Source organism: Schistocerca americana, chromosome 2 (genome assembly GCF_021461395.2).
Source record: "Schistocerca americana isolate TAMUIC-IGC-003095 chromosome 2, iqSchAmer2.1, whole genome shotgun sequence".
Classification (NCBI taxonomy): Eukaryota; Metazoa; Arthropoda; class Insecta; order Orthoptera; family Acrididae; genus Schistocerca; species Schistocerca americana.
In genome coordinates, this window is record NC_060120.1 from 114,654,958 (window position 1) to 114,679,385 (window position 24,428).

Sequence of the window (24,428 nt, forward strand, 5' to 3'; positions counted from 1 at the left end):
TGAATAAAAAATCATTGTCTAGACACTAAGCAGCTGTACCGTTTACAGTTTCAAATTGAACTTAACTGCCAGCCAAGCAGCCGTCTGTTAGAATAACTGGCGGTATTTCCTTTGAATTTGAAGGGGTGTCGTTGGGTGTCGGCAATAGATACTCCTATGACAGTGTTAGCGGTGTCTCCCATCACAAGGATCAGTTGTGAACAGTGAGATTTGTCTTCCTAACGAAGGCTATATCACAAGAGAAGGCACGACACTGAATGAAGTTAATAAAAGTTCAACAAATAATTGAGGACGTACGGTGCAAGTGCTACTCTGAGATGAAGAGGTTGGCAGCGCTGAACGGCGCAGAGGAATGCAGAACTGCACAGAATGGAACAGAGTGTTTGTAGGACGTCCTCGCCGGCCACGCCGAACCTCATCCCTTGATATTGCGCAGCGCGGTGCAATCAGTGTGAACACAGCTTTGTAACCCGCCACAAAATCCTCCACCCCGGGTAGCCGCCTAACCTGCCTAAGCCTAAATACACCCGTGCTTCTGCATCTGCCTCTGCTCATGGATATCGTCAAATGCGGGTCTTGTCACTAGGATGCATGTAGACATTTTGCAGATTGCTTTAGACGGCTCTCCATTTTCTTTAAGAAAGTGATAATGTTGCTTGCTTTAGATTTCAACTGATCTAGCCCGGTTATGTCATTGAACGTTGGAAGTATTTAACTAGTTCCTCTAGAATAATTATAGGTCACACTTGCGCCTGGAAGTGTCCTCACTAACACATGATATCCGCCTAACCCAGTGGTTAACACACTTTTTTGGTTCCCAGCACCATTTATATGTGATATTTTTTCCTCGGCATTTTAACTCGGACACTGGTTTGTCTAACGCAGTTGAAATACGACGATGATGCGGCTAGGTTCGTTTAAATATATGATAATAAATTAAACACACATTTTGAATTCACAAACAAAATATTAAACGGTTTTGTCACTGATACTGTCAATGGGACACACGTTCTTGTTGTTCACATCTTTTCAAATCTCGGAATACAGCTATCCTCATTTCCTGTTTTACATCGATTTTCGGACGATATTTACACTTTACTACAGCGACTGCGGAAAGCCTAGCTTTTCAAAAATAGTAATTGCAAATTTAATTAGTTTTCGTTGAGGTCTATCACTGCCTTTGAGCTGCAGCTATTTACCTTTCACAGATGTCAAAAAATCGTGAAGTTCCATGGTGTCAAAGTTTGGCAATTTACTGACGCAAAACAGTTCAATACGATTTTCTTTCTCTAAAGAAATATATTTTTGTCAATAAATGAGATTTGAATCCAAGCGAATTTGTCGATATTATTTGTTTGAAAGAATTTTTCGAACCGTTTGATAAGGGGTGATATGTGATCTGCAAAGACAGATTTTGTATTGCAAAACAAATCAACTTGATTGGTTCAAAAAATGTTCAAATGTGTTGGAAATCTTATGGGACTCAACTGCTAAGGTCATCAGTCCCTAAGCTTACACAATGCTTAACCTAAATTATCCTAAGGACAAACACACACACACACACACACACACACACACACACACACACACACACACACACACATGCCCGAGGGAGGACTCGAACCTCCGCCAGGACCATCCGCACAGTCCATGACTGCAGCGCCTTTGACCGCTCGTCTAATCCCGCGCGGCCAACTTGATTGGTAATTAGACACTGTTGCAAGAAGTGAACAATCATTGATCAGGTTCATTATTTTTCTTTTCCATAGTTGTAAATTCTTCTGAAAGCCGTTATCTTTTCACTTAATTTTAAAGTTCAATTTCTTTGTCAACAAGCTTTTGCCGTCTCTCTAATTTGTGGCAAAGCTATCTTCGCTGTCGTGGCAACTTTCTAATACGGCGATTCCTTCCTATCCCTCAAAACATTGGTCAGCACATATATGTCTTGTACAACACTGAATTTTATCCATTGGTACTCCACGTCTACTCCCCCAAAGATTGAGTCTCCTACGTCTTATATAGATTTAAACTGAGTACATAACTGTAGTGGGTTCAGTGTTTACACGCTCAAAGTATTCCCCGTCTTGAACAAAATTTTGACCCACAAAAAAATAACAATGCGATCTGCCTTTTTTGGATGAACATAGTCTGTAGTAGGTAACTTTCATGGTGCAGCGAAAAATAAAGTCCGCAGCTCGTGGTCTCGCGTTCGCGTTCTCGCTTCCCGAACATACAGGGTCCCGCGTTCGATTCCCGGCGGGGTCAGGGATTTTCACATACCTCGAGATGACTGGGTGTTCGTGTTGTCCTCATCATTTCATCACCATTCATGAAAGTGGCGAGATTGGACTTGGTCAAAATTATGAATTTGTACGGGCGCTGATAACCATGCAGTTGAGTGCCCCACAAACCAATCATCATCATCATCATCATCATCATCATCATCATCATCATCATAAAATAAAAGGCGATCTTGCACATAGTAATGCAAAAGTACGACCAAAACGTTCGACTATTCTGACACAGTCTAAAAGTGTGAATGTGTCCCCCCTTTTAAGCCTCCGATCGACAGTCGAACACGTTGGCCAACCTGTACCTGATACCCAACCCAACAACGAACCCAACATGTTGGGAGTGTTCCATACACTGTCGAGCTTCAGATCGAGCTTATTGGTACAGCGTCAAATGGATTCTGAATCGGCTTTATCTGTGTGTGGGCTTAGAACTAGCTATTAGAGCGAATTAAATTCGATCATATGTCTTAATTGTCACAACTAGCTGTCAACGAGCTGCAAGATTACAAAAAACTGTTTGCGAATCAATAAGCAGTCTTTTGAAGACCTACTTGCACAAGTTTCCAATATTATTCAAAAACAAAGTACTAGGATGAGGGAATCAATTTCTCCTAAAGAACGGCTTCTTGCCACACTTCACGTCCACGGTGGGTCTGGGGGCCCGAGGTATTCCTGCCTGTCATAAGAGGCGACTAAAAGGAGTTTCAAACGTTTCGGCCTTTATGTGATGGTCCCCTGTAGGGTTTGACCTCTTTTCTTCAAAATTTTCCCGAAGAGCGAGCCAATTGGGCATGGTGCATTGTCTCCATCGTGCATTGAGATCTTTAGCCCACTTTCCCGTCGTTGTATTTCAGTCCTGCTCATTCTCCATCTCTTGGGCGAGAACACCTTCCTGGGTGCATTTTCCACCATGACCTATGCAGTGTCACTTTCTGCATCGACGATTACCATAGACTTCTTTGCACCTGATATCCAGCACAGTAGCCAGTCCATTGTGGTGGGCTCGCCATGTACCCTGTTGGTTGTCGCCCCCTGACCACACAGGGATCGCTCTGCTGATGCCTGCGCTATTAACTCCCCACATATGCCAAGGGGTAGATGCCCATCCCCCTTGGGCATCGGGACTCCTGGCAATGGCCAACCTGCCAGGTGGCATTTGCTGCGGCTGGGTGGCACCCGTGGGGAGGGCCCCTGGTCAGAGTGGGTGGCATCAGGGCAGATGAAGCATAGTCCATCATCTCTTGCTGGTGGTGAAACACTTGCAGTCTCTAAGTGTTCACCATCTCAGTTCAGTGCACAGATGTACGACCCCAAAACATTCCCCTTCCTGGCCACACCATGGGAGGAACATCAGGCTAAGGATGGCAGCGGATCTTTTTCAGCCTGGTACCTTGTATGTTCAAGAGCTGATGGGGAACCTTTCATGACGACGAAGCCTCAGTTTTTTGTTGTTCATTTAGAGGACAAGTTTGGGGAGGCAGAGGGCTTGTCCAAAATGAGATCTGGGACAGTTTTGATCAAAATAGCATCCTCTGCCCAGTCACAGACGTTACTCGCTTGTGACAAGCTGGGGGATTTTTCTGTAACCATCACGCCCCATAAGAGCTTAAATATAGTCCGGGGTATCATATTTCACAGGGACTTTCTTTTGCAGTCTGACGATGAGCTGCGCGCCGATTTAGAATGGCGAGGTGTACATTTTGTCCGGCGTGTCCACCAGGGTCCGAGGGATAATCAGGTTGCCACTGGTCCATTCATCTTGGCCTTAGAGGGTGATACATTGCTCGGGAAGTCAAGGTGATGGTCTATCACTGCGATGTAAAGCCCTATATCCCTCCCCAATGCAGTGCTTTAAGTCCTGGAAGTTCGGCCATATGTCTTCCCACTGTACTTCCAGCGTCACATGTCGAGATTGTGGACGCCCATCATATCCCAGTACTCCATGTGCCCCGCCTCCCATCTATGTCAACTGCAGAGAGCACCATTCGCCTTGCTTGCCAGACTGCAGGATTCCCGAGAAAGAAAGGAAAATCATGGAGTACAAGACCCTGGACTGACTTACGTACACTGAGGCTAAGAGAAAATTTGAACGCCTGCACCCTGTACGTTTGACATAGTCTTAAGCCGCTGCTACAACAGTTCTGACACCATGAGCTTCGCCAACCCCCATCACCTCTCAGAACCGGAAGGCTACACCTGGCCCCTTGATGGTGGGGGGTATTTCCCTCCTTGTTGCTCCCGCACCACTTACATCAGGAGCAACACCCCCCAACCATCGGGGACGTCCATCCCCACTTCTAAGCTGGAGAAGCATAAGTCTTCTTCAGCTTCTCTCGCTAGGAAGGGATCCCTTGGGTCACTCCCTTCCCAGGTTTGTGCTTGTGGGAAAGATGACATCCACCAGTGGCTGAAGAGCCCAAAAGCAGCTGGTCGTAGGGCTCACGCTCATCCTCAGTCTCAGAGACTGAGCCAGTGAAGTCCTCCCAGCCAGGGAAACCCAAGGAGCAGCGAGAGAAATCCAAAAAGAAGACGCCTAAGACCAAGGAAATTGCGGTAGCACCAACACCACCGCTACCTACAAGCTCTGCATCTGAGGATGGGGTGGAGATTCTGGCGTCCGCTGAGGACCTAGATCTCGCCAGACCCTCAGACACAATGGATATAGACTGCTCAGGCAAAACGTCGGTGGCAGCAGGTGACTCTGAGGTGTAAACTGCCTCAATGAATGTTCCATGCCTTCCCAGTCTCACGATGACGTCATCCTCCAGTGGAATTGCGGTGGTTTTTTCTACGACCTGGCTGAGCTACAGCAACTGTTAAGCTTTACACCTACTATCTGCATCACCCTCCAGGAAACCTGGTTCCCGGCAATGCTAACCCCTGCACTCCGTGGTTATGAGAGATATTACAGGAACCGTAGCGACTATAATCGAGTGTCAGGTGGAGTTTGCGTTTATGTCCTAAACTCAGTCTGTAGTGACACTGTGCCCATTCAAACCCCTCTTGAAGCTGTGGCTGTCAGAATAAGGATGACGCAGGAAATAACTGTCTGCAATGTATATCTTCCTCCAGATGGTGCAGTACCCCTGAATGTATTAGCTGCACTTATTAATCAGCTCCCTAAACCTTTTCTACTTTTGGGAGATTTTAACGCCCACAACCACTTGTGCTTACTGGCTGAGGCAGAGATGTCGAAACTTTACTGTCTCAGTTCAACCTCTGCCTCTTAAATACTGTGGCCACCACACGTTTCAGTGTGGCTCATGGTAGTTACTCGGCCATTGATTTATCAACTTGCAGCCCAGGACGTCTCCCATCTATCCACTGGAGAGCACAGGACGACCTGTGTGGCAGTGACCATTTCCCCATCTTCCTGTCACTGCCGCAGCGTCAGGCCCACGGACGCCTGCCCCGATGGGATTTAAACGAGGTGGACTGGGAAACCTTCACTTCTGCTGTCACCATTGAATCTCCCCCACACGGTAAGATCGATGTGATGGTTGAGCAGATGACTACAACAATTGTTTCTGTGGCAGAAAACACGATCCCTCGCTCTTTAAGGTGCTTCGGCGTAAGGCAGTCCCTTGGTGGTTGCCGGAAGTCGCTGGAGCAATTAAGGAGCGTCGGCGAGCTCTACAGCTGGCATAAGCCACATCCTTCCCTGGAGCACCTGATAGCCTTTAAACAGCTCCATGCCCGCGTTTGCAAACTTACCAAACGACGGAAGCAGGAGAGTTGGGAGAGATATGTCTCGACCACTGAGTGCCATATGTCACCTTCCCAAGTCTGGGCAAAGATCAAACGTCTTTTCGGGTACCAGACCCCAACAGGTGTTCCTGGTGTTACCATAAATGGCGTGTTATGCACTGACACAAACGAGATTGCCAAGCACTTTGATGAGTACTTTGCTCAAGCCTCTGCGTCGGAGAATTATCCCCCAGCCTTTTGCACTTTCAAACGGCAGCTGGAACGGAAAGTCCTCTCATTCACTACACGCCACAGTGAACCCTATAACGCCACATTTACAGAGCAGGAGCTCGTCAGTGCCCTTGCACATTGCCCCAACACTGCTGCTGGGCCTGATTAGATCCACAGCCAGATGATTTAACAACTCTCATTTGACTACAAGCGTTATATCCTCGTCATCTTCAACCGGATGTGGTGTGATGGCGTCTTTCCATTGCAATGGTGGGAGAGCACCATCATTCTGGTGCTCAAACCCAGTAACAACCTGCTTGATATGGATAGCTATCAGCCCATGGCCTCACCAATGTTCTTTGTAAGCTGCTGGAATGTATGGTATGTCGGCAGTTGGATTGGGTTCTGGAATCACGTGGCCTGCTGGCTCCGTGTCAGGGCGGCTTCTGCCAGGGTCGCTCTCCCACTGATAATCTTGTGTCCCTCGAGTCTGCCATCCGAACAACCTTTTCCAGATGCCAACACCTGATTGCCGTCTTTTTTGACTTACGTAAAACATACGACACGACCTGGCGACATCATACCCTTGCCACATTGTATGAGTGAGGTCTCCGGGACCCGCTCCTGTATTTTATCCAAAACTTCCTGTTGTTCCGTACTGTCCATGTCCAAGTTGGTGCCTTCCATAGTTCCATCGATATCCAGGAGAATGGAGTCCCAGAGGGCTCTGTATTGAGTGTGAGATATATTGAGTGACGACGTCATTGCGAGGTTTCAGGCCTACTGATATAAGAAATACGTAGTTCACATGTGTTATCACCTAGTGGTTCTACAGCGAAATGCCTTGCAGTGCTCTTTGTGACTGGTTTTATACCTTAGGCCCATCCTGTCTTAGATGTAGTCATACAATGGTTTCCTCACCACGAAAGTCAACAAGTTGGTTATTCTGGTCCACTATACGCAGGTCCAAGGAGTCCAATGTCTGAACTGTCACTGGAAGGTATATAGCATTGGTAGGAGTCTCAACAACCTTATACCCTGTTCCAACTGATGGGAACAATCTGTAATTGGAATGAATCAATCTATCATTGTGCTATGAGTTTGTTGACAAAAGGAGGGAGGGCTCATATTTGTTAAAGAGCACCTTAAAAAGACTCACATTTGTCATTTATTCTGAAGATTTTTATTAAGAATGATAAACCATTTTATTTGAGAATGATCTCAGAATTTTCACCAAGTGGAGACATTATCTCATTACTTAGGAATGCTGTACTTGCCAAATTCATTAAGAAGCAGTCATGCTCCAATCTCCCTTCACCCTCCAAGGTCATTTTATACTCTTCTTCTTTTACTCTGGATATGGTTTGAGGAAGTGATGAGTGCTAATGTTTTGGGACACCATGATTATTACTGACAGGCCTGTAGACTAGAGAGATCTTTGTTTAACAGAGAAACTAGAACAAATTTTGGAGGTGAAAATGTGAACAATCTGCAATTATTATTCAGTCTTACATTTTCCCAAATTTCCTCATTTAAGTATGTACCTGTCACCTCTTACAATGTAAAAAAGATCATTTTCTGCATTAAAAAGTGTCCCATCAGACAAAAGCATGAGCCTAAATGAGGAGAATTTGGATTATTATTTATTTATCTTATGGCTTTTAGTGTGAGCAGCCTTTGAAGAGACACTCGACTTGCCTGTGATATAGCTTTCTTCATTTAAGCAGAGAGGCTGCACCTTTAGGAAACTGGAATCTGTCCAGAAAGAAAGGTTTTTGGAAGGAATTGGCTGTGGCAGGCCAACCCTGGCATTTCTTTAAATTGAAAATAGGAAACTACAGAAAACTGTTTTCAACAATACTGGTGGATAGATTCAAACCACCTCACTTCCTGAATCCAGGGATTGCTAGCTTAGCGGCTCAACATGCAGAGTTACTCCAAGTCAGCTGAAAATTTGGAAGCACTAGTTGTTTACACTGTTGTAAAATAAAATAAAATGCATCACAACAACCGACTGAATTCTAACATTGCATATTTTTCCTTTAACTGTGCATGTTTAGTCATTTGATAGTGCATGAATGCATGTATACTTTAAGACTTAATTGTCCATGGAACAGCTGGATTCAGTTATAGTATTATAACAGCATATATAGATTTTAGTTGAAAGGGGGAGAGAGCGATGCAGTGTGCAGTCAGCTCAGTTGAATTCAAGTAGTCCATTGAAAATCTTTTAGAAACAAGCAAACTATAAAATGTGCTGTCATCACATACCCCTTCCACACTCCATAAACCACTCCACATTGTTCTGTATAGGAACTGGTTTTCATAATTGAGTACTGCCTGGGTGACCAGATTAGGCAGTATTTTGTCATTTGGTGTAGCAGAGTAGAATACTGAGCAAATTTTCTAAGGAAATGCAACCATCACCATTTGAATGATATTTTTGTTGATCAACACAATTTTTGCTGACACAGACAATTCCATGTGTGTTTTTATGCACTGATTTTAATTTAATGTTATTTGTAATGAAATTTACTATTCTGCTACCTTGTGAAATAAGAGGTATTGCAACCACAGAGTTCTATCAGCCTCCAAATAATGAATCCAGTGCTAACATAAAACTGCTGTAGAGAGATAATTAGGCTATTATAGTAGTGTGTACATATGTTTAACTTACCGTACTGTTAGTGGATGAATCAAAATTGGTTCTCCTCTTCTTTCTCGCTACAAACTTATCCATAATTAGAAACTGTCACAACAGCACTAAGCACAAAAATAATAAATGGTAGCATTTACATTAAATTCAACTGCAGGTAAGAACTGAACTGGTGAACAAAACAACTGAAGTCAAGCAACGCCACACATAATTGAGCTTGGCTGAAATAGGGATGGGCCATAGATGATAGTGCTGTGAATATATAGATAGTTTTGATCTATCTTTGGCCTTTCTGACTATAAATAGAGTGTATCACTTTTTCGTCTGTGATTGAAAATTGAAATAGCTTCAGTTTCACTACATGGGAACCGGGCCATGTGTAATTTCTTTTAGGTGATAGGAGAGCTCCGGACCCCCTGGACTCCCCCTTTGGCTACACCCTTGTGCCATTCATGTGAATTCATTATTCTGATTGATTGAATGATGAAGAGAAGAAAACAGGGAGTTTGGCCACAACTGGAATTCATGGATTAGATTAAAGCTGCTGTAAAATATGAAAACATCAATAGACTAGCTGCAAGAATATAAAAAATATGAGTGAAGAAAATATATATGAGTTAAAAAGCTAACGTAAAAAAGAATGGGTATTATTTTAGCATATCTTTATCCATACCCCCCTCCCCCCCATGAACCATGGACCTTGCCATTGGTTCGGAGGCTTGCGTGCCTCAGCGATACAGACAGCCGTACTGTAGGTGCAACCACAACTAAGGGATATCTATTGAGAAGTCAGACAAACATGTGTTCCTGAAGAGGGGCAGCCAGCAACCTTTTCAGTAGTTTCAGGGGTAACAGTCTGGATGATTGACTGAACTGGCCTTGTAACATCAACCAAAACAGTGTTCCTGTGCTGGTATTGCAAACGGCTGAAAGCAAGGAGAAACTACAGCTGCAATTTTTTCTGAGGGCATGCAGCTTTATTGTATGGTTAAATGATGATGGCATCCTCTTGGGTAAAATATTCCAGAGGTAAAATAGTCCCCCATTTGGATTTCCGGGTGGGGACTACTCAGGAGGATGTCGTTATCAGGAGAAAGAAAACTGGCTTTCCACAGATTGGAGCATGGAATGCAGATCCCTTAGTTGGGCAGGTAGGCTAGAAAATTTAAAAAGGGCAATGGATAGTTTACAGTTAGATATAGTGGCATTTATTGAAGTTCAGTGGCAGGAGGAACAAGACTTCCGCTCAGTTAAATACAGGGTTATAAATACAAAATCAAATAGTGGTAAAGCAGGAGTTGGTTTAATAATGAATAAAAATAATAGGAATGTGGATAAGCTACTATGAACAGCATAGTGAACACATTATTGTAGCCAAGATAGACATGAAGCCCACTGCAGATGATCAAGAGATTGAAGAAATGTATATGCGATAAAAGAAATTATTCAGATAGTTAAGGGAGACAAAAATTTAATAATCATGGGGGACTGGAATCCGATAATAGGAAATGGAAGAGAAGGAAAAGTAGTAGGTGAATATGGACTGAGGCTAAGGGATGAAATAGGGAGTGCATGGTAGAATTTTTCACAGAGTATAACTTAATCATAGCTAACACTTGGTTTACGAATCATGAAAGAAGGTTGTATACATGGAAGAGACCTGGAGACACTGGAAGGTTTCAGATAGATTACATAATGGTAAGACAGAGATTTAGAAACCATGTTTTGAATTGTAAGACATTTCCAGGGGCAGATGTGGACACTGACCATAATTTATTGGTTAGGAATTCTAGATTAAAACTGAAGAAACTGCGAGAAGGTGGGAATTTAAGGAGGTGGGACCTGGATAAACTGAAAGAACCAGAGGTTGTAGAGCGTTTCATAGGGAACATTAGGGAACACTTGACAAGAACAGGGGAAAGAAATATAGTAGAAGAAGAATGGATAGCTTTGAGAGATGAAATAGTGAAGGCAGCAGAGGATCAAGTAGGTAAAAAGACAGTGGCTAGTAGAAATCCTTGGGTAACAGAAGACATATTGAATTAAATTGATGAAAGGGGAAAACAGAAAAATGCAGTAAATGAAGCAGGCAAAAAGGAATACAAACATCTCAAAGTGAGATCGATAGGAACTCCAAAATGGCTAAGCAGGGATGGCTAGAGCACAAATGCAAGGATGTAGAGACATATATCACTAGGGGTAAGACAGATACTGCCTTCAGGAGAGTTCAAAGAGACCTTTGGAGAAAAGAGAACCACCTGTATGAATATCAAGAGCTCTGATGGAAAACCAGTCCTAAGCAAAGAAGGGAAAGCAGAAAGGTGGAAAGAGTATATAGGGGGTCTATACAAGGGCAATGTACTTGAAGGCAATATTATGGAAACTGAAGAGGATGTAGATGAAGATGAAATGGGGGGTATGATACTGCATGAAGAATTTGACAGAGCACTGAAAGACCTAAGTCGAAACGTGGCCCCGGGAGTAGACAACATTCCATTAGAGCTACTGATAGCCTCGGGAGAGCCAGCCATGATGAAACTCTACCATCTGGTGAGCGATATGTATGAGAATGATGAAATACCCTCAGACCTCAATCAAGATGTATGAGAATGATGAAATACCCTCAGACTTCAACAAGAATATAATAATTCCAATCTCAAAGAAATCAGGTTGACAGGTGTGAAAATTACCGAACTATCAGTTTAATAAGTCACGGTTGCAAAATACTAATGTGAATTCTTTACAGACAAATGGAAAAACTGATAGAAACTGAACTCGGGAAAGGTCAGTTTGGATTCTGTAGAAATGTAGGAACACAGGAGGCAATACTGACCCTTTGACTTATCTCAGAAGGTAGGTTAAGGAAAGGCAAACCTATGTTTATAGCATTTGTAGACATAGTGAAAGATTTTGATAGTGTTGACTGGATACTCTCTTTCAAATTCTGAAGGTGGCAGGGATAAAATACAGGGAGCAAAAGGCTATTTACAATTTGTACAGAAACCAGGTGGCAGTTATAAGAGTCAAGGGGTACAAAAGGGAAGCACTGGCTGAGAAGGGAGTGAGACAGGATTGTAGCCTATCCCTGATGTTATTCAATCAGTATATTGAGCAAGCAGTAAAGGAAATATAAGAAAAAGTTGGAGTGGGAGTCGAAATCCATGGAGAAGAAATAAATACTTTGAGGTTTGACGATGACATTGTAATTCTGTCAGAGACAGCAAAGAAATTGGATGAGCAGCTGAATGGAATGGACAGTACCTTGAAAAGAGAATGTAAGACAAACAAGAAAAAAAGCAAAATGAGGATAGTGGAATGTAGTCAAATTAAGTCATGCAATGCTGAAGGAATTAGATTAGGAAATGAGACACACAAAGTAGTAAATGAATTTTGCTATTTGAGGAGCAAAATAAATGATGATGGTCAAAGTAGAGAGGATATAAAATGTAGACTGGCTATGGCACGGAAGAATTTCTGAAGAAGTGAAATTTGTTAACATCGAGTATAGATTTAAGTGTCAGGAAGTCCTTTCTGAAAGTATTTGTGTGGAGTGTAGCTACACTATGTGATCAAAAGTATCCAGACACCCCCATATTAGATGCATTGTGCTGCCACCTACTGCCAGGTACCCCATATCAGCAACCTCAGTAGTCATAGACATTGTGAGAGAGTGGAATTGGATGCTCCGCGGAACTCACAGAATTCGAACATGGTCAGGTGATTGGGTGTCACTTGTGTCATACATCTGTACACGAGATTTCAACACTCCTAAACATCCCTAGGTCCACTGTTTCTGATGTGATAGTGAAGTGGAAATGTGAAGGGGTGCATACAGTATAAAAGCGTACAGGCCGACCTCGTCCATTGACTGACAGAGACTGCCGACAGTTGAAGAGTGTCATAATGTGTAAAAGGCAGTCATCTATCTAGACCATCACACAGGAATTCCAAACTGCATCAGAATCCACTGAATGTACTATGACAGCTAGGCAGGAGGTGATAAAACTTGGATTTCATGGTTGAGTAGTTGCTCATAAGCCACACATCATGCTGGTAAATGCCAAGTGATGCATCGCTCAGAGTAAGGTGCTTAAACATTGGATGGTTGAACAGTGGAAAAGCGTTGTGTGGAGTGATGAATTGCGGTACAGAATGCGGCAATCCAATGACAGGGTGTGGGTATGGCGAAAGCCTGGTGGACGTCATCTGCCAGTTTGTGTAACGCCAACAGTAAAGTTCAGAGACGTTGGTGTTGTGGTGTGGTCATGTTTTTCATGGAGGGAGCTTGCACCCCTTCTTGTTTTTCATGGCACTATCACAGAACAGGCCTACATTGATGTTTTAAGCACCTTCTTGCTTCCCATTGTTGAAGAGCAATTCGGGGATGGTTGTTGCATCTTTCAACACAATCTAGCACCTCTTCATAATGCATGGCCTGTGGCGGAGTGGTTACATGACATTTCTTGTAATGTACTGGCCTTCACAGAGTCCTGACCTGAACCCTGTAGAACACCTTTGGGATCTGTTGGAACACCGACTTCGTGCCAGGCCTCACCGACTGACATCGACCCCTCTCCTCAGTGCAGCACTCCATGAGGAGTGGGCTGCCATTCCCCAAGAAACCTTTCAGCACCTGATTGAACGTATGACTGCGAGAGTGGAAGCTTTCATCAAGGCTAAGGGTGGGCCAACACCATACTGAATTCCAGCATTATTGATGGAGGGTGCCACAAACCTGCAAGTCATTTTCAGCCAGGTGTTCAAATACTTTTAATCATTTAGTGTATGTATGGAAGTGAAACATGGATGATAAATAGTGGAGACAAGGAGAGAATAGAAGCTTTCAAAATGTGTTGCTACAGAAGAATGCTGAAAATTAGATGGCTAGATCAGGTAATTAATGAGGAGGTACTGAACAGAACTCGGCAGAAGAGGAATTTGTGGCACAACTTGACTAGAAGAACTGATCGGTTGGTAGGACACATTTTGTGGCATCGAGGGACCACCAATTTAGTACTGGAGGGAAGTGAGGGGAGTAAAAATTGTAGAGGGAGACCAAGAGATGAATACGCTAAGCAGATTCGGAAGGAAGTAGGCTGCAATTGTTACTCGGAGATGAAGAAGCTTGCACAGGATAGAGTAGCATGGGGAGCTGCATCAAACCAGTCTCTGGACTGAAGACCACAACAGCAACACATATTTATCCATATAAAAATGACTGTTTTTCTGTTATGAACATATGATCTCAAAAAGCAATGACCTGATTTTTGTGCAGTTTTTGCAAAATGATTGGAATTGTCTGAAGAAGGTTTGTAGCTATATAGCTTTCCCAACAACAATGTACTGGTTTTCTGTTAAAACCAACTGTGAGAAAGACAGTGCTGCAGTTCTCAACATTTTGTTATTGAGTTGGAACTTTATACAGTTATTGCATTCTCCACATAAATAATTATGGCTACTAAAGGTGCATCAGTTTGTAGGTTTACCATTTAGGCATGAAAAAGAAAGTGATTAGGTGCTTCTCAAGGAAGCAAGAATCACCAAGCAAGCAACAAGTCATATCATTTACAGGTTGCTCCATCACATGCATCAGAATCGGAAGACCAATGCACAGCAAGAAATGTAGCCAACTGTTTATGAGGTACTTGATTGCATTCATTTTTTGAATATACATTTTACAGAGGCTCAGACATATAATATTTCAAAAGATTCTAGCAGGATGAAAATATTGCAACTGTGAAACTGATTGTCTGGGATGAATGCAGTATGGCACATAACAAACTGCTTGAAGTGAAGCGACAATTGAAATCTTCAATATTTATGAGAAAATTCGCAACCATTCAGTGGCTCTCTCATTTTATTAGTAGTTGACTTGTGACACACTCTACGAGGTATACCAAAGTCAACACTGGCTGATGAAGTAAATACTTGCCTCAAAGCATCACATCTTTGTTGACACGTGCATGAACTCCCATTAGAGACCAATATGTGCATACGTCTACAGCAGAATGCATCTCCTACATTTTCAAAACAGCTGTTAGATATTGGCAACAGAAAAGTTCCAGCTGATACCGCCACAAAATATATTTCATTTCCATTAAACTTCTGTGTCACTGTTCTGTCAGTCGAACAAATAATTGAGATGGTTTTCCCAGAAATTGCCACAAATTACAAAAGTCACCAATAGCTTTGCGAACATGCTACCTTAGCAGCTAGAAACTTCAGAGCACTGATATTCTTTTGCACAACATTGGTTCACCTCAGTTGTGCAATGGAAACAGGCTATCCATAAAAAAAAAACTTATGCTAAATGTTATTGAGGTGACAATTCTGAATGGCAAGTTACTGTATCCGCCTGGAACTACACTGCTGCACATACCAGACAGGTATTGTGGGCTGCCGCCTCTCCAGGATGATGTGAAGAATAGCTCACATGAACACAAGTCACCAAGATGTTTTCAAGTGTCACCTTTCATGACTCAGGCCATTTACTTCATAGCTTCACACAACCTCCACAGTGTATGGCGGTGCCAACCTCGCCAACATGTAGCTTACCTATCATGGCACCACTTTCTTATGCTACATCATGTGCCCACTCAGCACCACATGGGTATCCCTCTGTGGGAAGGTAATCAGGCCACAGCCAGACCCTGCTGCAGCCAGTACCACTGTGGGCTTGATGCTGGCCACACTAGCAGCCCACCAATTGGAATCATCATCCACATTGTGAGCACCTGTCACTGAAGCGAGGCCACAGTCTGCCACTCCCAGGTGCCACAAGTTATCCCACCAGCAGCCATTGACATTGAGCCATTGCCTCTGACAACAGCTGATGCCTAACATCCCAGAAGTATTGTCATTCCACCAGCAACTATCATCATCAAGGCATTATCTCCAACATCTGCCAATGCCCAGTGTCCAGGAAGCATCATTGTCCCACAAGCAGTTATTGTCATCAAGCTGTGCCTCCATCATTTACTGACACTCAGTGTCCCAGAAGCATCGTCATCCCACTGGCATCTATCATCATTGAGCTACACCTCTAACACCCACCAACACCTTATGCCCCTGAAGCCTGTTGTCCTCTGAGTGCTTGGTTGGATCCTACCATTGATCATCCGTGGTACCTTCTGCTTGCCACTTACTGTGGCTCACGGTCTTCATTGTGTACAATGTCTAGCAGTGACATTTCTGTATGTACGTAGTAATGTGGACATTCATCCACAGACGCTGTATTTGAGTTTTATTTCCTATATCGATAACAAACAATTGTGCAAATGTGTACATTTCATTGGTAGTCTGTAGCCCCCACCCCCCTCAGTCATGGGCACAAAACAAGTCAAATGGAAAAGATGTGCTCATTTCACTTATTTCTATCATTCCCACCAACATGCTATTTCATTTCAAATGACTACAGATCACTGTTGGACTACCATTCTCAATGAACACCAACAAAGCACAATGTCAGTCACTTCAAGTGTTGGATTAAATGTTTTTCACGTGGTGTGTTCCATGCTAATGGGTGAGACAGGAGAAAAATTTATTTGTTTTTGCCCAAGATGGATAAACCAAAGATATTGCATATCCCAGAGCACTTGAATAATCTTATTCACGTATGACATTCATTAAGGGCTACAAATTGACCACAACCTAAATTGGAAAACTCACACTCAAGACTTAATGAAATGCCTTAGTTCAGCTACATTTGCAGTATGCAAGATAGCGGAAATAGGTGATTTAAAAATGAAGAAGTTAGTTTATTCGACCTACTTCCATTCACTAATGAGTTATGGAATCATCTTTTGAGGAAACTCCCCTCACAAAGAGAACATTTTCAAAATTCAGAAATGAGTCATTAGAATTATATCTGGTATCAGTCCTAGTTCATCATGCAGAGACATCTTTAAGAAACTTGGTATTCTAACTACTACTTCTCGGTACATGTACTCATTGATGTCCTTTGTCATTTCCAACATGTCTCTTTTTACACAAAATAGTACAAAACATGATTATAATACCAGAACCAAAAACAATCTGTATAAGGACTATAAAAGCTTAACATCAGTACAAAAAGGAGTCAAGTACATGGGTACTCATATATTGAATAACTTAACTGAGCATATCAAAGGTCTTGTAAGTGATAAAGATCAGTTTCAGAGTGAATTAAAGAACCTGTTTGCCAACTCCTTCAACTCCATCAATGAATATCTTCACAAGAATTATAGCTCATAACTCTGTCTGCATTAGAATTGTACAATATCCATGTATCTGAGTAAGAAAGTATCTTAAAAAAGAGGGCGGTGGTTTCCTTGCCACCGGATTTGCCCTCTATTTTGCAAGACGATGCAACGACTGTGGTTAAGGTCTTACGGTTTTGTGTCCTGTCCAATTTGTTGCCTCGGATTTTAGGGAGAGGATTTTAATGTGCTGCTAGGTGACTGGCTCACCCAGGTTTTAGGTAAGAGGTCCACCAGTCACGATTACCTACTTGTTTCCCTTAGATTTCTGTTCTCTTTTCCTTGTGTTTCCTTTCCTTTTTTAGTGTGTTTCTTCTCCTCTTGTTTTGCCTCTCTATGTGAGAATCTGGAACTGTGTCAGGTCTGTGTCTTTTAGCCGTTCTCCTTGTTCACTGTCTGTCTTTGTCCCTTCACCGCATGTGTTCCTGTTTCTATGCATTTGGGCGCTGATGACCATGTTGTTTAGTGCCCAAAAACCTCAAACCACACACACACACACACACACACACACACACACACACACAAAATTGACTCTTTCCACATCCCAGAGACTCATCTCCAAGGGATCCATGGTAAACGATAAGTGTGATGTAATTTATTTATTTCTACATATATATGTGTCTCATTTGTTTGTATCCACTTCCAGTAAACTAAAAAATAATCAAAAGAGGCATTGCAATGCATTATCTAGTAGTAAATAAGTAAAAACAGATCAACATATCTTTGCCTTTAAGTAACAAAAGCAATTACTATACAGTAAGAAATGTAACTGCCATAAAAATCCAACACTTTTCTCAGTTGAATGAACAATATTGTTTTAAAGGATTATGTGTCTAAAATTTCAGGCTTTATGCAAAACTACAGGCAGTTTCCTTTACTCACCATATGGTCTGGAGGTTGCATTATCTCTTGTTTATCTGGGAGCTAAGGAAAGAACTGCTAAGGAAGTTGCTGATACTCTGCATCTACCACCAGACAAAAAAACAATTTTGGATGGTTTGAGTGATCTCCTGCAATCCATCAAGGTGCGTATAAACCATATAAGCAAAGTGCAGCCAGAACCCTTATGTTGAGTTACCCCAGCAAATTAGTTCGTAAGACATTATTGAATGGAAATATGCAAAATATGTTAGGAGATGGAGTCATTTGTTTCCAAGCCTTGCTACTTTACCCAAAGAGGAAAAGTAGCTGAAGTTAATTGTTTGAGCAGCTGGAAATATGCTTATTCCAGTTCAAGTTTTCATCAGTATATATACCCAAAAATTTGTAGAATGTTATCCTGCTTGCTGATCCCTGTTTATATGCTGCATCAGTTTTTGACATGAGTCTATTTCTTGTGCACAACAGAATATAGTGTGCTTTCTCAAAATTTAGGGAAGGTATGTTTTCAGAGAACCACACCACATTTTTTAAAAAATAAAACCATCATTAACAATTTCATCTGTTGCATCCTCTTTGATAGGATTTATTGTAACAGTAGTATTCTCTGCAGAAATGACCAACTCTGCTTGGTGTATGTTCATTGGAAGGCCATTCACATTGTTAAGGACAGGAGTGGACTCAAAACTGAACCCTGTGGTAGCTGAAGTCAGTTTACAGCCACAAAACATTGCCAAGTCATGGAATTTAAACTTTTTCCATACATTACAAAAAAGGTATTACTAATGTCTCTGTTTCAATATTGTGAAGGGGCACAACTTCTTTCCAGTGGGTGAATCTATCTATCTTACAGAAACCTTATAGTGACTCTATTGGAAGATGGTTGAGGACTCACTAGACCATTGTCTACCACCTGAAAAAAGTCATCAACAGTGGGGGAATTTTCCAACCAGTGATTTCATATACCTTGTAATTTTAGTCTTCTGGCAAGATGTACATGTTGCAGTTCATTCTTACATATCTTTATTGGAATTAGGCAAGACAGATTTGCAAGATATGAGCTTTATTGAAGCTCTCACTAATTAATGAGCAACACTGCAATATTTCTTAAAACCATGTTCCTAATTTGTTTTTGTGCATGTGGATGTCTCGGTTGATGTGTCATGCCACACTTGAAATCCATAGGGTATAGTCTGCTGAAACTTGATGTGAGTTCTTGAAGTTCTTTATCTTTTTTCTTGTGGAACAGTCATTTCCTCATATTATGTCATCTGCAATTCTTTTAGCCTAAGTAGATGATCAGCAACCTCTTTTTATGGCTAAGTTGTACAATATAAGTCAGATGAGAATTGTGGAGTATAAGGGGAAGATAATGGAGTTGCCATGTTGAAAGCTATTAATTTTTCTGTTTAAATGCACAAGTTAATTGGGCAAGGTCTTTTGTAGACAGAAAATTACCTTACCTTCAGTAGATATTTGAAATACTTTTTCACAAAATAAAGAGGGTGAAGTTCATCGTCATAAATGGGATAAGTGTTCTAGACAGTGGAACACTTCTTTGAAAAGAAACCCATAGGCTTCCAAATTTCAACCCATTTCTGTTGTAGGTCTGCATCTGCGGCCCAGTTTGATGCATACACAAACAATATAAGCTCATACCACACACTTGAAAAGTCAGTAGTACAGCTTGGGCTAGGTTTCACTTCCATTTTTCAAACTATTCTGTTGCTTTTGCAGTCAAGCTGAATTTCCTTTTTCTATTCTTCTTACTTCCCTTCAGACACCCATTAAGAAGATATTGGTTTTGTGTAGCATGTGCTAGATAACAGTGATAGGGGTTGGATGTGCTGAGAAATGTTTATAATTGTTTCACAGTTTCTGGACAAGGTATCTTATTCTTTCCAACTTGAGACTGTTGACTTTCTGGTCTACAGTCTGCACCAAAACATAAATGGTAGTAGAAGCACATCTTTTTTTAAATTATTTCTCAATCAATTTGTGCTCCTACTATGAGAATGATGTATCTGATTCATATTTCTTTCAGCTTACACTTTAGTCTGTTGATTTGAGTGTATGATTCATCATATTGGAATGAAGAACCTATAGCCATTACAACTTCTGTGTTGGAGCTAAGTGAACTTAGTTAAGTGATCACATTTCCATCATTTGATATACCTTGAAGGCCATTTCACCTACTCTTTCTTCAGTGACTACCAAAATTTTTTGAATATGGCTGGGACATTTATCTAAACATAAAATTTTAAGAACTGTTATTGCTTGTATTTTTTGTGGGTAAGATTTCATTTTTAACAACTGTTAACTTGGTTTTACATTGCCTAGCTCCAGGTCACTGAGTAATATTTTTATTTGACCTTCTCAGTCAACTTCAACACTGTTACAGTATTTTCTTTAGCCAATGAATATTTTTAGATGCAGGGCTGGCAACAAAATCCTATATGTTTTCAACAAATTGTGACTGTAATTTTATTAATACATAATTAAATTTCACAGTTTTAGTTGTTATGCATGTGATACAAAATTGTACTCCACTTTCTCAAACCAAATATTGGGTTTTCGTAACCAAAGCGGTGGCATGTTAACTGTGACCTCATCCACTTCAACTTCACCTTTAACTACAGCATTATTTTTTGTTGGCAGTGTCCATGGTTTTTTTTTATTTTTCTATGATATTGCAGTGTTCATTTGAGGGGAGTTATTCCACATATTTTAATTCTCTATTTGTAAATAATTTAATGAACAAACCACCATTTCCTTCAAAACTCTTTTATTTTCATGCAAATTACAGTTGTTTTTTGGGGAAACAAAATACAGAGCAGGTAATAAGCAGAGCAGTTTCAGAAAAATGCACGGACGTACTATTACAAACTGCTGGAAAAATATCCCTGCAGATCATATGCATTCAAGCAATATAACTAATAGAAGGATTTGATAAGCAGTCTTTTTTGTTCAAAGTTCTCTATTCCAAATCCTACCAATTACTCACCGATAGTTTAGAAGTAGTATTAATAGATTAAAATAAAAATTCCTCTGTCACAGGTTGATTTTACAAGATTTGAAGATCTGTTACTGAAAAAAGAGTGAGTGTGCAGTATACCATTTTTTATGTTATTAGTGACTTAATGTAGTGCAAATTTCACATTTATATTAGCCCTGATGCCATGCATTTGTAAGTAATGAAAGATGATGATAAAGTTACTGAAAATTATAAAGAGGGTTGGGTATTGTGTAGAGCAGTGGTCGCCAAACTGCAGATAGTGAGCCACATGTGGCTCTTGGGCCCCTTCATTGTGACTCTTTCGCAAAATGCCATGTGCAGGTGCTTATGTACAGTGTGCTTCATGGCCCATGCACAGAGGTCAGTTTTTGGTGTGGGGAAGTCTATTTTGAAGAAGAGATGTTAGATGGGGGTGAAGGTGAAATTGCCATTCTCTCCTGGAATTCAAACCATATGGAATCACTGCCACCTGTACTCCTTTTGCTGCTTGTGGCTACATCTTTGGAAGTGGAAGTTGGATAATGTTTCAGAGTCAGACGCATGAAGTGATTTTTAACATGCTGAAGTTCATGCAAAATAAAGCAGTGGAAGGAATATCCTTGCAAAGCATGGAAAAAGTGTGTGATTGGGTGAAAGAAGACTAAAATAATTATATTAATAATGAACTAACAAGCAGGTGTTGACAGATGTGAAAATTACCGAACTATCAGTTTAATAAGTCACAGCTGCAAAATACTAACACGAATTCTTTACAGACGAATGGAAAACTAGTAGAAGCCAACCTCGGGGAAGATCAGTTTGGATTCCATAGAAACACTGGAACACGTGAGGCAATACTGACCTTACGACTTATCTTAGAAGAAAGATTAAGGAAAGGCAAACCTACATTTCTAGCATTTGTAGACTTAGAGAAAGCTTTTGACAATGTTGACTGGAATACTCTCTTTCAAATTCTAAAGGTGGCAGGGGTAAAATACAGGGAGCGAAAGGCTATTTACAATTTGTACAGAAACCAGATGGCAGTTATAAGAGTCGAGGGACATGAAAGGGAAGCAGTGGTTGAGAAGGGAGTAAGACAGGGTTGTAGCCTCTCCCCGATGTTGTTCAATCTGTATATTGAGCAAGCAGTAAAGGAAACAAAAGAACAATTCGGAGTAGGTATTAAAATTCATGGAGAAGAAATAAAAACTTTGAGGTTCGCCGATGACATTGTAATTCTGTCAGAGACAGCAAAGGACTTGGAAGAGCAGTTGAATGGAATGGACAGTGTCTTGAAAGGAGGATATAAGATGAACATCAACAAAAGCAAAACAAGGATAATGGAATGTAGTCTAATTAAGTCGGGTGATGCTGAGGGAATTAGATTAGGAAATGAGGCACTTAAAGTAGTAAAGGAGTTTTGTTATTTGGGGATCAAAATAACTGATGATGGTCGAAGTAGAGAGGATATAAAATGTAGGCTAGCAATGGCAAGGAAAGCGTTTCTGAAGAAGAGAAATTTGTTAACATCCAGTATTGATTTAAGTGTCAGGAAGTCATTTCTGAAAGTATTTGTATGGAGTGTAGCCATGTATGGAAGTGAAACATGGACGATAAATAGTTTGGACAAGAAGAGAATAGAAGCTTTCGAAATGTGGTGCTACAGAAGAATGCTGAAGATTAGATGGGTAGATCACATAACTAATGAGGAAGTATTGAATAGGATTGGGGAGAAGAGAAGTTTGTGGCACAACTTGACCAGAAGAAGGGATCGGTTGGTAGGACATGTTCTGAGGCATCAAGGGATCACAAATTTAGTATTGGAGGGCAGCGTGGAGGGTAAAAATCGTAGAGGGAGACCAAGAGATGAATACACTAAGCAGATTCAGAAGGATGTAGGTTGCAGTAGGTACTGGGAGATGAAAAAGCTTGCACAGGATAGAGTAGCATGGAGAGCTACATCAAACCAGTCTCAGGACTGAAGACCACAACAACAACAACAAGCAGTCATTTTATTTCAATGTAGACATTACATGTCATCTAAAGCACCTTAATCTTATACTACTAGAGGAGGGAAAAACAATTTTTTTTATATTAGAAGAGGGGAAAGGAAAAACAGTTTTTTTTATTTTAGAAGAAGTTATTTCATTTGAAAACAGATTATTTCTTTCTACACAAGATTTTGAAAGATAAACATTGATTGACTTTCCAAGCCACTGAAACATAATCAAGAATGTATTTGTATTTATTTATTTATCCTGTGGATCACATATTGTACAAAGTACACATGATATAGGACAAGTCATTTTTCTTAACAAATATGTAGTTTGGAGAAAAAAATAGGCAATGGACTGCCATTTAAAAAAATGTACACAAAATTGTTCGTTGATGAATATAGTAACTTCACATACAGAGAATACAAACAATTTCCATGGGGAACTAAGAAACATGTAGGCAATGTAGTGCTACTTTAAATTTACACAAATAATCACTGAGATTACAGAATAGTGAAAATGTCAACTGGAAACACAACAGAAGGACAATGTCATTTAAAAACTACATTAAACATGAAATTAACATTGAGATTTCACAGACAATTAAGTTTTAATACTAATAGAATGTGTACTTGTACATTCAAAAAGCGAGTTAAAAAATTTTGGGAAGTGAAACTGAAACATAGTTGTCTATAGTAGAAATTAGGTTATTATTTTGCCTACAGAATGTTTTACTCTAATAACAGTATTTACAAAGGAACTTTATAATTTTTCATTTCCAGGAATTCTTGTACTGAATAGAAACAGTGCTTTGTCAGAAATGCCTTTAGTTTATTTTTAAATATTGGATCTTGGGCATTTTTTATTTGTTCTGGAATTTTATTGTGTAATACGACGCCCAGATGAGTTATATATTTTTGGTATGATGATGTCCTTGAAAAAATTTGATGGATATTAGATTGCCCTCTGGTATAATGAGCGTGTATATCATTGTTTTGGATTAATTTGCCTGTTCTTGAGAGGTATTCCCTGGTGAATAGGATTGTTTCTTGAATGAATAGGGATGGGATGCTTAGAACATTAAGTTTTATAAATTGACATTTACAGGATTCCAGCTTTTTGAGGCCACAGATTATCCTCAGTGCTCTTTTTTGTTGTTTAAATATATTTGTGCTGTGAGTTGAATTTCCCCAAAAGATGTAACTCTGATATTGATGTTTGCTATTTCAAAGCAACACCTTTAAATATAAATGAAGCTTTTCTCAGCAGGTTTCAGGAACTAAGAAACAGCAAAGCAACATTAGCCTTTGTTGAAAGAGTCTTAACATGACTGTAAAAGAATTAAACTTTTTCTCCCTTTAAGATCAACATTGGCAACTTTGAAATGCAACTGGTAGATTTGAAGCTTGAAACTTGAATGTCTTTGTGCTGTACATAAATATTGGAGAGAAATAA

The 24,428-nt window shown here is 40.7% G+C and overlaps 1 protein-coding gene across 3 annotated transcripts in view; it reads left to right on the forward strand.

The window, feature by feature from the left end:
* LOC124595143 (ovalbumin-related protein X-like) overlaps positions 1 to 24,428 on the forward strand; it is a 119,548-nt gene that overhangs the window by 59,555 nt on the left and 35,565 nt on the right. For all 3 annotated transcript variants that reach the window (XM_047133745.1, XM_047133746.1, XM_047133747.1), the window contains exon 3: positions 17,951 to 18,130. In XM_047133745.1, the coding sequence (XP_046989701.1) occupies positions 17,951 to 18,130 (180 nt within the window). The remainder of the gene's footprint in view (positions 1 to 17,950; positions 18,131 to 24,428) is intronic.